Source organism: Triturus cristatus, chromosome 1_2, assembly GCF_964204655.1.
Source record: "Triturus cristatus chromosome 1_2, aTriCri1.1, whole genome shotgun sequence".
Taxonomy (NCBI): domain Eukaryota; kingdom Metazoa; phylum Chordata; class Amphibia; order Caudata; family Salamandridae; genus Triturus; species Triturus cristatus.
Window position 1 is genome coordinate 969,803,090 of NC_140580.1, and position 16,672 is coordinate 969,819,761.

The window sequence follows — 16,672 nt, forward strand, 5'->3', positions numbered from 1 at the left end:
GAGGTCTTTGCCTTACTCAATCTGCCTGTTTACTGCATGCCCATAGGTCAACAGTCTACATGTCTCAGTAAAGGTACAAAGTTGCAATGGGTGACTCTTGTCGTGATACCCCTGTTTGCTCCTGTTAGGACCTGGAAAGGTCTCTCTCTAGGCCACACACCTGCACCTGTGCACAGGTCCATGGGTAAGCAATCATCCCTCTTACCAACCTGTACCCATAGTACAATACCCCCCTATAAATTCAGTGCACCCCATATTTTTCATGTTCACAAGCATACTCCATCCGGTCTCACTCACAGTCATACCAACCACACACACACACACAATGTTTGCCTTCACTCCCCAAAACGTCTTCAAGTTCTTCACTACCCACCAAATACACAAATGCTCATCTGACATTCGCAGCTTTAGCATACACCACATCCATGATGCAATTTTCATCACCAAAATGTTTACTCCCACACTCCTCCATGGTCTTCGCTAAGCTCATATCAATTGCATCCAACAACCAAGCCTAAAGAATATGTTTCATTACAAAAAATGGGGTTACCTGAAAGCTGTAGGACCCGGGTGTTCTTCAATTCAATCAACAAAATGGTCCCACCAGGAAATTTACATGAAGTAAGACAATTTCAAATATGCTTCACAGTATTGCTAGTATAATGACCCTAAAACTGATCACAAAATGAGGGGGAAAAAGAGGGTTGACAAAGCAAACAACATAGCCCACAATGCAATTAATTTGATATATTTTTCAGAAGATAGGAATGTATACACTTTCAAAAAATAACGGTTGCTACATAATGTACAAAGAAAGTGTGAGAAATGTGCTCGTGCAAAAGTGACAGGTGGGTGTGATTCTTTAAAATACATATATAAGTACATTAGCAGTGCATACATGCACCTGCATGTAGCCTGTCAGGAATGGATGCAACAAGAATGATATCCTTGTATTAGAGGTGTGTTTGAATACATCTATTACTCCTCTGAGGATGATCGCACTGCCCAGGATAAGTAAATCAGGTTGTCGACATTTCGACCCAAAAGCGAGAAGGTAGCTATCAACCTTATATATAAATCTTCATCAGAACATAAAAGTAGATGGAGGGGCAACCTGGAGTTGAACGATTGTTTGTCCCAACCGTGAGTGAACTAAATGACTCAATTATTACAGGGGCAGTGTTTCAATGGATATCATTGTTTCTTACTGATGGACAGCAAGGTGTGCATATCTCTCTTTTTATGTCTCCAAAATATATTGCCTGAAATGTGGCAGCCTTTGGGGATCATCTTTCAGCCCAGTGCGTTTTAATGTTTATATTATGCTAATATCACAATTACTAAAATATTATTTATTCAAAACGTATCAAGCTAAGACGTAACTACCAAACACTCCCCGGACAAAACTGTCTGAGTGATGTGGCAAGCTGGTTGGCGGACAACTCTCCCAAGCAGAAATGCTAGTTGTGTAATTCTACAGGGAATAAAGGCTTTTAGTCCTCTGACATGGGCTTTCGCCCATGTGACAATGGAGAGAAAATGTATATTCTTTCTAGGTAAAAGCCTCTGGTTTAGCCAACAAATTATCACCACTGTCCATGTTTTACATTCTCACATACCATTGGGGAAATTTTCCTCTTATTACCTGTCCCTGCAAGAATTTAGTATATAGAAGCTCACCTCAGTTGAGGTCCTTCTAAATATGTATGCCCATGCCCTCAGTTGATACAAAATGCAGTACTTACCTCCTGCTTAGGTTCAAGTGTATTGATCATATTTCAGGCCCAGTACAGTGGCTTTCAGTGGAACAAAAAGTGTTTAAAGCACTGTGCTGAGCCCTACAACAGATTAACTGATTCAGTCCTTTTGTTTTTTTGCAAATGACCTAGCTACCTCCGGTTCAGAACCTTAACTCTAGCAAAAATATGTTTCTAGTTACTTCCAGGATCAAATGAGTAGAAAGAAGATGATAATTTTGTCACCTGCCTTTACGCCTTAGATGTGAATAAGATCTATATTGAAGTGAGAGAAATGTCTGATCTTATGCCCTCAGGGAAACTTATTTTTACATCACCAATGAGATTGAGTCTGTATCTGTGTGTGATACTAAACTTATGAAATAAGTGTTAAATCAAATACATTAATACTGGAAAGCACTGCTCATGGGTCTGCAATGTCTAATTTCATCCTCTGTAGAGGCTGTAGTCCGCACTTCCCAAATACTTAATGATTGGTCAGTGCGAAATCCACATCACCCCACTTTCCTGAACCTCCTTCAGCTGCTCACCCCAGCTCCCATTATGTTCAATTGACTCTGCTTTATATGAAATGCTCTCCATGCCTTTGAAATTGCATATATAGCTGCAAAACTCTGTCTCCCTGGCTGCATTTGCACAAAGCTCAGAACCCGCACGATGACACATGATGCCAAACTGGCAAGGAAAGGAAACATAAAAACAGGCTTTTTTTTTTATCTCACTCCCCGCTGCCCCTTCAAACATCTGGAGTAGTAGATCATCTCCCCTGTCATCTCAGGCTACTCCCACCTTGTCCTCTGTACAAGAACCTGAAATGCTTCTTCTTTGCCCTTTTCATCAGCTCTATTGTAACAGAAAAGTTTGCTTTTCACTGTTAACTGCATCATTACACTTCCCCACTGGCTGTTTGCAGATGTCTGACTGCTCTTTCTGTAAGCTGCACATGGAAACCCTACTGTGTTCTCAGTTAAGCCCACTGTGACCCTTTAGAGGTTGGTCCATACTACCCACCCTTCAAGACCCTCAACGATATAAGAGAAGGGTGCCTGCTTCTTCTTTAAATAATGGGTTTTGGAGATCATCGTACCAAAGAGCAAAGGATAGCCTCACCTGTATAATCATTTTCGAGAGGATTTGATTGGAGCAGGGATATCATATTGAGACCTCTCTGATAAGCAGACATGCAGATTCCAGGCCAAGTTTGGTTATAAGTGATGCTCCAAATTGCAAGAACAATGACTCCTAAGAACGCGCCTCTCCCTTCGTCCATTACATTGAGAGGAATGCCATTGGGCTGTAAATGCATATTCCATGATGATAACTTAGGCACTAACAAACTTAAGAAACAAAATCAGTACATCTTATCACATTCACTTGGTATGGCTAAGTTCCTCTGTACTTATGCTGATATAAACATGGGTAGGATAAAATGTTAGATAGCCCTGTACATTTCCTGCTGTGAAACGTCTAAATGTCAATTTGGATTCAATTACCCACTGTTCGTTTATCTTCAGCTTTGGGATCTACGACAGACCAGAGACCGAGTTCTTGAGTACAAGGGCCATCTGCAAACAACTGCTGCCTGCGTCTTCTTGCCCAATGGCATAGATGGAGCTTCATTAGTGGCCACCTCATCTCATGACTGCATGGTAAAGCTTTGGAACCAAGACACTGGAGGTATGGAAATGTCTGGCAGCTTAGTAGAAAGGTGCTGTGGGAGGTCGCTACTGGCCAAAATTGAAATGGTAAACCATCACCGTCTGTTTTGAAAAGAGTTTAACAGGCAGATAATTTAATCAATAAATAGATTATAGTGAAAAATAAACTTGCCTTGCTGGATTTAAGATAGACGTGCTCTGTAAACCGAATAAAATAAAAGTAAATATACAAATGTTAGTAGAAGAACTCCTCAAACCATATCTGATTCTTTTTTGAGCCCAGAGTGAAGCAGAAGAAGCAAACAAGTATGTAAATTGAAAATGATGTGGATTTCCTTATCGAAGCGCAGAGTGCGACAGGAATACTATTGCTGTTTCTAAAGTGCTGATAAAGTAATCAGCGGGTCCATACATCTTGGAGTAGGAAGCTCACTCCTCGGAACACTCTGTCTGTGACTTACCGCTTACTGAGTGCTGCTGCTGCTGCAGAAAACAACAATGTAATGGTGATCAGAGAGGAAATATGGTTTTTGAAAGGAAATGAGGGAGAGATGGAATGGAGAAGGATTAAATACCCACAAAAGCTACTAAAGAAACCAATCGCCTTTAAAAAAAAACAGCAATTGAGTACCATCGCGTATATCTTTTGCCAGCTGATTTCTGGTATAAATTCACACATCTCTGAACTTGTAATATTTTTACTTTAAAGCAGATACCGTTTGAATGCGGCAACCTCCTTCCCCCATCTCACAAGACAAACCAATACTCATTTCTGCTGTTCATAATCTTATCTTTTTTAGCCAACTTAGCTGTGATCACAAGTCTCAAAATAGTTTTCTTTGGGTGATGTTTGTAAATATTTGTTATGTGTTCCCAAATCTCAGTTTCCTAATCACTAAACATTGTTCTGGTTCTGCATCTGTCTTTACCCGGCAGCTCTTGTTGATTTTTAATACTTTTATCTTTATCTTGGGCTATAGTCATACCACATCCTCCAAAACAAAACCACTTCAAGGTTAAAGGCTGATAACGGTAAAGGCAAAATAATACCCAAAGACCTTAAATCTTCCACAATATTTGTAGCTGGTAGGTTTATTTTATTTTTTTTCTTTCCTGACCTCTTGAAAGCTCTACATCCCAAACGTTTCAGTGAAGTATGCATCTGCAACCCAGGTGACTGAGGCTTGGGTCTGCTGACTGAGGACAGCTGGAAACATGTGGCGAGCAAGTGATCTGACTGAATTGCAGGGTGATGTGAAGGTCTTCCATCTCAATCCCTGATTGGGGCAGTCTAGCCTGTGGAGATACAGCTGTGTAAATCCTTTGTCCCATTGAGTAAAGCCCAAGTTGAGAGGATTCTTGGGTGTATTTTTCACTATAGTTCAAATGTTGCCAAAACCCGAATTAGTGAGTGGGTAGACCTTCGAGCCTGACGCATTGTACAACAGTGTGGGGCATATTTGCGTTCCAATTGATGCACCATATTCATATCTGTCAGGCTTTAGTTTTGATTGCACTTTGTGATGCCTGCTGTGTAACTGGTCTTATCACCCTTGTTTTGTTGTGATTGTGAGCGTTATTTCCTCTCAGAAGCTGTATAGGTACCGGACATCCTTGCTTCCAGTTGCCATCCATTTTGGTTCTTATACCAGAGGGTTTTTTGAAAGTTGGAAAGGGTGTTGATTATGTCAATGACCTATCAAACAAGATGGCAGTGTTGTTACAGAGTGACCTAGTAGGTGCAACAACTCAATCGGTTTCTTTAGGTCTCTGGCAGGATCACTTTTTCAGACAGGTTGATATTTATAGGAGAAGAAGAAGAAATATGTGCTGAGTAGGACGGATTGCCAAGCAATAATTTGAGTACAGTGATTGCTTAGAACACATTGAGAGGGGAATAGTATTCTGCTGTTGGACTCTTTATGATTAGCTTGCCATCCTTACAGGCGACAGAAATAGCCTCAAAGTTGTTCAAGTTTAGATCACTCACATGCACCACCTTCATTCCGTTATCACGATTAATATTGAGAATGTCTTCCGGGCAATCTTCATGCACTTGTCACTTGGAAGGAGTGCCATGAATGGTAACTGATACTTTGTTGTGGATTTTATGGAGAAGAGTAGCTCAGCCTAGCCTTCCCTGTTCTGGGTTATTGTATTGTATTGAAGAATTTGTATATCTGGATACCGCAGGCAAGGCCAATAAGCGTTCCACTTTGTATCGGGCTTTGGAGTGCCCTTTTTGAGTGTATGGTTGAAAGGTTGAAAAGATGTTGAATGTAGATTGTTCCTATGTGGCTATGTTGGGTGAGATGTATGAGGTTCAAAACCATGGTTCAAATATGGTTTGCTACTTGCTGCTTGACATAAGCATGAACATTGCAGAGTGTGAGAAAAGATGGATATGTACATACCTACTTTTCAAACTCTTAGTCATCTCCATCCTGTGTGTCTTGTGATTATGTTCATGGCAAGGATCAGGTTTTTAGTACCCTTCAGAATTCAAAGTGATTATCGTTTTTTCCTATTTATGCAGGGATTATGTTTCAGAGCTTGGTCACAGACAGTAAGCATCTGTCTGTAAATTACTATTTGAAGGGTGAGATGGTTAATAGTGGTGCCAGCCTGATATGTGGTAGTTTTGTTTGGTGATTGGTGTATAGTTTATGTTGAAGGAAGAGTGGTCCAATCCTATGAGTTGCTTTATGTGCGATGCACATTGCTTTGAGACGTATGCATTTGGCCACACACTGCCAGCTTGAGGATATGTTGCCTGTGTGAGATGCCTGTATGAGATGACTCCAGAATAATAGACTGAGAAATTATCTGGCAACTGCATTCTGAATTTTCTATATATAAGAGAGATCTGTCAGTGAGATAAATGGTGATTAATTTTGAGAACATTCTTGAATTTTTATGCTCTCAAGTCTGTGTATGAATTGTATGGTGATGAATCTTACCCATTTAAGTCAACTGTAGTTTTGTGGCCTCAGTAACACAAGCCAAACTAAATCCATTTCCATAGTCTAAGATTAGGCTATTTTGTTCAACTACTCAAAGCTAATCTTTCATTGAGTGTTCCTTAAGCTAATGGTGAATAGAAAGGTTGGAAACATCATCCCACAATTGTCTTTTGAAATACATCTTACATAAGCAATTTTGAGTTCAGCATGGAAGGTTCCAGTCAATAAGAGGTGGTTGAAGAAGGCTCTGGCTGGGATGGCAGCAGAACTGATGAGGAGGCTGTCCTTTAATAAATGTGGCAGACGTAGGTCAGCTGGTGTGACTGAGCCCCAGTCTTTTGTACAGTTGGTGAAGTCTTCTGTTGTCAGTGGGCTGGAGAGGAGTAGCTTTGGACTTTCACTTGTTTATTGCAACAGAGATGGCAAGAGGCATTTATTGTTTCCTTCCTTTTCTTCAGCAGGTATTTTTGAAGATCTTTGGCTGTTGTGGGGTCTTCCAGAGTTTTATTGTGAAGAGGGTAACTTTTGAGGCTACGCATTTAAGGGTATGGAATTCATTGATCATTCTATGTACTTTCCTGGATTGAACTGGAGTGCAAGTTTGTCAATATTGCTGTAAGAGTCATTCCAGTGTCTTTCCTTTGTCCTTTTATTCGATTGCAGCTATTTTCCTACAGATTGGTTTTCTGAGCAATTTTTTAGGCTGTCATTGATTTGAATGGGAATGGGTTGGGGTTGCCTGGGACAGTTGTCAGTCCGAGATAGAATTATTGAACTGTGATTATTGGGCTGGTGTTTAAAAAAGTAGTTATAATCTTCAGATGGTAATATAATTTGATTTCCCTTTCATTATCCCTGTTTTCTTTCTATGAAAATATATTACAAAGATCTGAAAGAAAAGTAGTGGATAAGTGTGAGCAAACAGAGGATGTGTCTAGTTTTTCATGGTCTGCCACATAGTAAGTGGTTTGTGGTTATGCTTGTTTTCAGTGCTGAACGAATGGATGAATTGAATTGTATCACATGATGGCCAGTCCAGAAAGAGAGATAGTTCTTAGTCACTGAGAAGCTATTAGGAGAGGTAAGAAAGTTAATCGATTCTAAGTAAGAGAGTAGCATTTTGATTGAAATAGTTTGCGAAACCATGTATTTAAGTCTCCAAATATAAACAGATTGTGGTGTTCCAAGGTAAACTCCACAATGAAGTCAACAAATGGCTCATAATGCAAGGTTGTGTGGTGGGTGTGCCTGTTAATCGGACTAATCGAGATTGACATTCAGAGGTGGTATAATCCTCAACCATTTGGTTAGAAAAGAGGTTTTGGAATTGTTGACTAGCCCTCCACTAGTCTCTTTGGATGGACAATTTATTAGAAGTATTTTACAGCAAGCAGGCATGGTTTCATGTAGAATGGGTGGTGCATCATCACCTAGCCAGATTTCGGTGAAGAGCAGTTGGGCAGTGCCAGATTCTTACATACTAATAGATTTTAGGATGATATTTATTTATAGGTCTAGCTTTAATGAGTACACAGCTTGGAATTAGCCCCAGGCTCAGATTGAATCAGGAGAATTTTTTCTTCAGCAATACCCCTGCGCGTCGGTAGGTGGCGTCGGTCAACTCCACGTTCGGCGTCGTGGTCGCCGGGATGACGTCACAGTGCCTATTTAGATGCCGCCCCTGCGTGCTGACGTCAGTTCTTTCTTTTCCACTCCAGCCTAGCGCAGATCCGGAGAGAACTTGTCACTTTTTGACTAAACTTTTTCGACATCTTTTTTCGAGGCTTCAACTCCTGGTGCGCGAGGGATATCCCATCGTCGGACCGGATTCAAGCTTTGTGAGTCCTGTCACAAGCTAATGTATATCACGGATCCGCACCTCGTGTGCCTCTGGTGCCATGTGCGCGACCATGACCCGAAGTTGTGCTCCGACTGTCGGGCCATAAATCCAAAGTCTTTGCAGGAGCGGTCCGAAAAGATTTTGAAGGCCCGGCAGTCGGCTCCGCGTCGCTCCTGTTCTCACTTAAGGGGAAGGTCTCGAGACCGGTCGCGGAACCATCACACCTCGTCAAAGTCTTCGCACTCATCGGGTAAGTCGAAGCACAAGAAGGCGTCGAAGAAGCACCGTCGCACTTCGCCTTCTCCCCTGTTGGTCGGCCAACGCGACATGGGAACTAGAGAGTTGTCGCTTTAAGGCTCCGTCTCCGGTGCCTGATTCTGGGACGACTCCGCGCCTCCTTCCGTTTCTGGGAGCCGGGGCGTCCCCTGTCCTGCTTTATGCATTTTACAAAGCCCTCTGTTGGAAACGGGTAGCGTGGTGCAGAGCGGGTGGGCCAAACTCTGGAGGAAATGTGTAAAGCATCCACGCAGTACACACAGGCAACACACCAGGCACACTACAAAAAGAGACGCTACACAAGTTTGTGTAAGAATAACTTTTGTATTGTCCAAAGCACAAGGTATTATTAGTAATCTCTATACTGCGCCAACTGGCGCAAGGTCAAAAGTTACAGGGGGGAATTATATACATGGCAGGGCCAATCGGGCCCCTGCCGGAACCATTGCGACATACAGATAAAATATATGTACGTGAGGAATAAAGGTACAGTCCATCGGCCTCCATCCTGCAATAAAATACATCAGGGCAGAACATTAGGCGTTAATCCGGAACACCTGCAATAAACCATCATGACATCACCATAAGTGTAAGTGACATGAATACCCCTGAGGCAGGAAAGCTGTAAGGGGAAAACATTAGGCAATCACCTGTGGCATAAACATGTAAACATTTGGCCTACTTCACATGAGGAACACGTCATGCAGAACACCAACGCTGAAGCCTTAGGGAATAAACGTTACCATTAGCCCACGGCATTACACAGCCTATGCAGTAGGTCTAACACCATATGTCCTGCCCCTCTCCTGGGACTCTAACCGGAAGCTTTGCCCAACCAAGTCAATGGCACTGGCGGTTGTCTCTGGGACTCCTGGGCGCAAAAATGCCTCCTACTTCGTTGCCGCTGCCCTCTGTCAGGCGGGGCAGCGGGGAGGATCAGTCCAGGCACCGGCAATGTGCCCCAACACACCCCCCTACCACACGACATAAGAGCTCCCAAAAGAACAATGGGCAAGCTGGAGCCCCCTTCTCTCTGTGGGGCTCAGAAATCAGGAATGCCCCCTCTGTTGCAGCTGCCGCTTCAGCGATGTAGCTGTGTTCCAGGAACTGAACACGGGCCCCGGTGGAGCCCCTTCTGGGTCCAAAGGTACCACAGTACCCACTGTTGCAGCGGCCCATTACGGCGGTGCTGCTGGGAAGCGTCGCAGTCCCTGGCGTGGGGGCGGACACCGGCAATGTGTCCCGACACACCCCCACTGAGTAAAACCCCAAGCCCCACTCACCAGCTCCCGGGGCAGGCATCGGGCCTCTCTCTCAGCAGGCACGGCATGCGGGGCTCTCCTCAGCCCCGGGAGGCACCGACCACCACAGCGCGCCTTCCGGCTTCACCCGGGACTTTGTTCTTGAGCCTGCGAGGCTCTGTGCGGCGCCGGCTTCACGCGGGACTCTCCTCCTCTCGCGGGGAGCCCCGCCAACGTCAGCACACCACCGGACTTCACCCAAGCCCCCTCCTGGGACTGAGGACTTTCAGGAACGGCTCACGGGGCTCTCCCTTGCTCTCGGGAGCCCCGCCGATGCCAGTTCCTCACTGGGCTTCACCCGGGCCCCCCCTCCGGGGACCCGGGACTTCGTATGGAGCCTGCGAGGCTCCGGGCGGCGCAGGCTTCCCGCGGGGCTCTCCTTCGCTCCCGGGAGCCCCGCCCGACCAGGCAATCCCTTCCTGCTTCGCCTCCGCCCACGCCAGCCAATCCGTAGGCCTTCCGGGTCGCCGCAGGCAGCGCGGCGGCTCTTCCAGGATTCGAAGTGCAGGGTGGGCTCCCGCCTTCAGTGCAAGTACACTCGCCCTCCTGGCAGCTCAAACGCGGGGTAGGCTCCCGTGGAATTAGCCTAATAACCACGGGGTGGGCTCCCACTACTGCCACCAGCATAAAGTGGGGTAGACACCCGCTAAAGGCAGCATTCACGCGGGGTGGGCTCCCGCTCCGATTTAAAGAATCTGGAAGGTGCCAGGACCATGGGGTGGGCTCCCACTGGTTCCAATATGCCCCAAAGACATCGCTACTGCACGGGGGAAGCGGAATGCAGCGCCCACCATGCACTAGGTAGCAGGCAGCTGGGATTGCAGCACTCACCAGCAGGGCACAGTCAATTCAAATGTAGCGCCCACCGAATATAGCGCTCTCCTTCTGCAGGCAGCTTGAACATAGCGCTCTCTTTCCGCCGGGACTGCAGTCAGGGTCCCCCAAGGCGCTTGCTGGTTCCTGCGCCCTGGGCTGAGGGTCTCTTGAGGGGTGGGGAGGTTGAGTTGGTGGCTGAAGGCGGACTAATTAGTCTCTGTAGGTCGTCCCTGGGTACTCCTCCCGCCGGGCCAGATCAGTGGGTTAGTTCAGGATCCCTCACTCAACTTAAAAGGCAGCGCCTAAGCCCTGTCACTTCCAGCGGCATAGGTTCCTGACTAGGCCCTACCGCCTAAAACTCCTGCGGAGGTTCCTCCAGGTCAGCATCGCCCCAACTATAGTTTTCCCTCGCCCTGTGGACAGTAGGGGGGGTGTAGGTAAGCTCAGGGTCCAGCTCACAGGCCCATGTGGCGGTAACCCCTGGCAACAGGTCCCCTCTCTCTCAGGTCCACCCTCTGACTCAGCACATGGCAGTCCAGCTCCGCCCTTTATACGCCCCTCACCCCACCTACCAGACAGTGCCAGAAGCATCTGGGGAAACTGGTTCTAACTGGCCTAGGGGGAGGGGTAGAGCACCCTGGGTTCCAGGCTTCCCTCCAAAAGCTGGGGTTGCTGGGAAATAACCACTAGACTGTTAACCCAGCTCAGTCAGACGGCACAACCACACAGCCATGGCATCCATTTTAACAGCTCAGGTTTAAAGTGGGGAAACTCAGTCTGCGTGCACCATCGCACAGCATTCAATCTTCGCATTTATTTAACATGGAGTTTCCCATCAAAGTAAAAATAATTTAGGGAAAAGGGCCAAGTCCAACACCCTCCACCACATCTTTGGGCAGCCTGACTCAGCTGGTGCGCCTTCGGGCCCTGCGGAGCCAGCTGGGGGCCCTAGGCCTTAAATGCCGGCGACTTCGTCCCTGGCGCTGCAGGGTCTCCATGGATCCAGGCCTGGATCTGGATCGACGCCGGTCGACCTTACTCGACCATCCCTGGCGACAACGTCTCTGGCGTCTGCCATGCCCCCGACAGAACTGGGAGGGGTCGCTGGACCTTTTAGCAACCAACTGGAAGATCCGGACTGGAGAGAGGAATTGGGTGACGCCAGTGGTCTGGATACCTCCCCATACCTTGGCATGCTTTCTCCCCCTACCCTGGCTACGGAGGAGGGAGCGTCCTATGCAGTGGCCGAGGCCTTGGGCCTGGAGCTCCCTACAGTGGTAGTCAGGACTAAACTCATGACAGAGGTGCTTCAACGTCCATCGAAGTCCTCTTGGCCCTTTAATTAAGCTCTCACAGACATCCTTCTGGGCACCTGGTCTAGGCCAAGCACCGGGCCTGCTGGAGAACAGAGGATTGCCCGCCGCTACCACCTGGCTCCGTGCGATCCCATTTTCCTCTCCCAACACCCTTCCCCCTAGAGCTTGGTGGTCTAAGCCTCTTCCTCCAAGGGCGCATTCCCTTCCGCTCCCCCAAATAGGGAATCCAAGAAGCTGGGTCACCTTGGGAAGCGTATGTTCTCTTCCTCCAGCTTAGGGCTGCGGTCCGTGAATACCACATACCTCTAGGGCCGCTATACCCATACGGTTTGGGATACAGTTGCGCAGGTGCTGCCTCAGTGTCTGGAGGAGGCCCGGGTCATTCTCTCCCAGGCAATGGCGGATGGGAGAGATGCAGCAAAATTCACAATCCACTGTGGACTGTACACCGCCGACTCTTTGGGCAGAACGATTGCCACGTCGTTAGCCCTTCGGCGCAACGCCTGTCCGAGGGCATCTGGTTTTTTCGGGGGATGTCCAGGCATCTTTGCTGGATATGCCCCTCGATGGCGGTCGTCTTTTTGGTGACAAGGCGGACTCGGTGCTCAAGCGTTTTAAGGATTCTCGGGGTACAGCCAGATCCTTAGGCCTCACTTTGCCTCCCGTCCCCCACAGTCTGTCTTTCGTCCCTTTCGTGGCTACGGAAGGGGCACCCCACAATGTCTGACCCAGTCCAGCCACCAGCCCACGCAAGCTGCTCAGCGTCTGCATGGCCGCAGGTCTGGGAACCAGCAGGCGGGCCAGTCAACCCTTTCCCCTCCTGCAGCAACCTCCAAACCCTCCTAGTCTGACCTTTCAGGACCATCAGCGGCCAGTGGGTGGCAGGATTCGCCATCACCTCCCCCACTGGTAATCCATCACGTCAGACAAGTGGGTTTTGCAGATAGTCCGACGGGGCTACTCACTCTCCTTCGAGACTACCGCTCCCTCCATGCCACCGTCTCTAGATCGCATGTCGGAGGATCATTTGGCGCTTCTCCGCCAGGACGTTTAAGCTCTCTTAATATCCACATTTGTAAAGCGCGAACAATCACTCGTAAGGGTCTCTAGGCGCTGGGGGCCGTCAGGAAGATTAAGCAAGCTATTGCCCAGAGTCACATTGTGCTGAGCTAACCTGCCACCGGGGATCGAACCGTGATCCCCAGATTCCGGAGTCAGTCGCCCTGGCCGCGGCGCCACACCTCTTCCTCTCTTGGCCAAAGGAGCTATCGAGAGGGTACCTGCGCCAGAAGTAGGTCGTGGTTGCTATCCCCACTAATTGCTGGTGCCCAAGAAGGACAAAGGCCTGCGTCCTATCTTAGACCTCAGGGCCCTCAACCTTCTGCCCTCGACGCTTAAGACTGAATGGTAGCATTGGACTTGCAAGACGCTTATTTTCACATTCCCGTCGTGCCAGCCCACAGGTGTTTCCAACGGTTCACGGTAGGCCACAAGCTTTTTCAGTTCACCGTGCTCCCCTTCGGCCTTACCAGTGCGCCTCGGGCGTTCACAAAAGTGATGGCGGTGGTCGCAGCTCGTCTGCGCAGATTGGGGTTTCCAGTCTTTCCCTATCTCGACGATTGGCTGTGGAAGGCGGGCTCGCCCCAGGCGGTCGTCTTCCACCTCCAGACTACGGCAGATCTCCTACATTTTCTGGGGTTCACGATCAAAGTGCCAAAGTCACACCTGACTCCCTCCTATTCACTCCTTTTCATCAGAGCTGCTATGTAAACAGTGCAGTTTTGGGCTCATCCTCCTGAGCAGCGAGTTCAATTATATTTGGGCTATGATACAGATGTTTCAGCCTCTATCCCAGATTTTGGTGAGAATGACACCGAGACTGCTGGGCCTCTTGGCCTCCTGCATCCTGCTGGTAGGTCAAGCCAGATGGCACATGTGGGCACTGCAGTGGGACCTAAAGTTCCAGTGGGCGCAGCATCAGGGGAATCTTTCCGACTACATCCAGATCTCGGAGGGAACTGCGCAACAACTGCAGTGGTGGACCGAAGATTGGGTCAGATGCAGATCCCGCTCCCTACCCCAACCAGACCTTATGGTGATGACCAATGCATCACTCCTGGGATGGGGCGGCCACCTGGGGGAGGGGGAGATCAGAGGAGTCTGGTCTCCAGCAGAGTCCGGTCTCCATATTAACCTGTTGGAGCTCTGGATGATTCGCTTGGCACTGAAGGCATTCCTTCCCTCCCTCAAGGGGAAGATAGTGCAGGTGTTCACGGACAACACCACCGCCATGTGGTACTGCAACAAACAAGGTGGGGTCGTGGACCCTTTGTCAAGAGGCCCTTCGCCTTTCGACATGGCTGGAACATCAGGGCGTAACCCTGGTGGAACAACACCGGGCGGGTTCTCTGAACACCACGGCAGACGAACTCAGCCATCGGAGCCTGGTGGATCACGAATGGCGTCTTTACTCAGAGGTTGTGCAAGGCCTCTTTCAGCAGTGGGGAGAGCCTTGGTTAGATCTGTTCGCCACCGAAAAGAACGCTCAATGTCAGCAATTCTGCGCATTGGAGTTTCCAAGGCAGCATTCGCTGGGCGACTCTATTCGTCGCGAGTGGAGCTGCGGCCTCCTGTACGCCTTTCCGCCTGTACCACTTCTGCCCTGAGTGCTGAAGAAGATCAGGCTTGACCGAGCCCAAGTCACTCTTGTTGCGCCGGACTGGGCATGAAGAGTATGGTACCCCGAGCTACTGAGCAGGGCCATTGATCCTCTGATCAGACTGCCACTTCGGGAGGATCTTCTGTTGCAGCAGCAGGGACGGTCCCCCACCCGAACCTGTCTAGCCTCCTCCTCCTTGCTTGTAGATTGAAAGGCAGCAGTTGACAGCTTTTGACCTTCCTCCTGTCATCTTGGCAGCCAGGCGTCCCTCCACGAAGACGGTATATGCCCGTAGATGGAATACATTTGTGGCATGGTGCACAGCAAAGGCTGTGGATCCCCTTTCTGCCCCTCTTTCCGAGGTTTTTTTATTCCTTCTTTCTTTGGCCCGGCAGGGCTCTGCTCTGGGCACTCTTAAAGGCTACATGGAAGCCATTTATGCTTTTCTTCGGCTGCCAGATCAGTCCTCTATGTTCAAGTCCCCTATTGTAAATCTCTTCTTTAAAGCCATTATTCACCTCTTTCCTCCATCTCCTTTCATAATGCCTAAGTAGGACTTGAACCTTGTCTTGACTTACCTTATGTGCTTTCCCTTCGAGCCTCTTTACAACTGTCCTCTCAGGCTTCTCACTCTGAAGACTGCCTTTCTTGTTGCCATCTCCTCTGCTCGCAGAGTGAGTGAACTTCAGGCCCTTTCTTCTAAGCCGCCTTTCCTTTCAGCCCATCCAGACAAGGTGATGCTCCGAATGAGACCCTTTCTTGCTTAAAGTATTCACTCCCTTTCACACTGGGCAGACTATTACTCTGCCCACCTTTTTTCCACCTCCACACCCTTTCAAGGAGGAGAAGAGACTCCACTGTCTGGACCCAAAACGTGCGTTGTCCTTCTACCTTGACCGCACAAAAGATTTCCTCGTGTATGATCAACTCTTCGTTGGCTACGTGGTTGCCAACAAAGGTTCGGCTGTTCAGAAGCGTACCATCTCTCGATGGGTAGGCCTTTCTATCAAGATGTGTTACGCTTTGGCTAAATAGTATCCTCTTGTGGGGCTGCTGCGCTCATTCCACTAGAGCTATGGCAGCAACCACTACTCTGTCGCGGGGAGTTCCACTCCTGGATATCTGCCAGGTGGCCATGTGAGCTTCTATGCACACGTTTACTAAACATTACTGCCTGGATAGTAAAGTCCGGAGAGACGGCTACTTTGTCCGTTCTGTCCTCTGGGAGTTTCTGGTGTGAACTTGATTCGCAGACACTCCTCCTGGGATGGCATTGCTGGGGTATCTATTCTAAGTAAGGAATCTATGATTAACATTCTCTTTCAGATGTACAAGTTGCTTACCTTCGGTAACGATGAATCTGTAAGAGACATATATTAGTTATAGATTCCTTACCACCCCACCCATCCTCCACTCTCTGGGAACTGACTTCTAGGATTTGGGACACCCTTCTAGGGCCCTAGTGTGGCGCACCAGTGGTCAGTGTCTTTCGTGGCTCTGCGCTTCTGGCATGAAAAGTCGTGTCAGAACAGAAGTAGGCGCTTCAATGTCATCCCGGCGACCACGACGCAGACGACGGATGCGGAGTCGACCGATGCCACCTACCGAAGCACAGGGATATTACTGAAGAAAAAATTCTCTGGATCCAGTCTGACACCTGGGGGTAATTCCAGGGTGGGTTAGGGGGAGGTATCTATTCTAAGGTAATCGATCTATAACTAATCTATTTCTCTTACAGATACATTGTTACCGAAGGTAAGTAACTTGTTTTTTTGTGCCAATCTGCTTTTGTATTATATATGTATTGTTTGCTAGAATAGTGTGAGGTTTATGTCTGGGGCAGCTGAAGCTGACTGTCCAGAGGCTACTTGTGTCTGTGTACAATTCCAGAGTAGAGTTGCCCAATTCCACTTCTTTTACTGATATTGGTGTTTCCGCCTGGAACAGCGTAAGCTCAGCTATCAGAGACTGCAAGCGTTTGCAGGTAGTTCTGGAGCCATCAGATCCCACTTGTATTACAACAGTGTGTCTACTATCACTGCCTCTGTCACCTTTAACAACCAAGGGAAACTGTTATAAGCATTAC

At 48.1% G+C, this 16,672-nt stretch overlaps 1 protein-coding gene across 2 annotated transcripts in view; it reads left to right on the forward strand.

Annotated features, from left to right (window-relative positions):
• Positions 1-16,672, forward strand: part of WDR31 (WD repeat domain 31) — a 158,255-nt gene that overhangs the window by 115,403 nt on the left and 26,180 nt on the right. The window contains exons 9-10 of one of the 2 annotated variants that reach the window (XM_085610291.1): positions 3,272-3,434; positions 6,837-6,923. In XM_085610291.1, the coding sequence (XP_085466417.1) occupies positions 3,272-3,434; positions 6,837-6,907 (234 nt within the window). In that variant the 3' untranslated portion in view covers positions 6,908-6,923. The remainder of the gene's footprint in view (positions 1-3,271; positions 3,435-6,836; positions 6,924-16,672) is intronic. The other variant, XM_085610282.1, reaches the window with a different exon arrangement.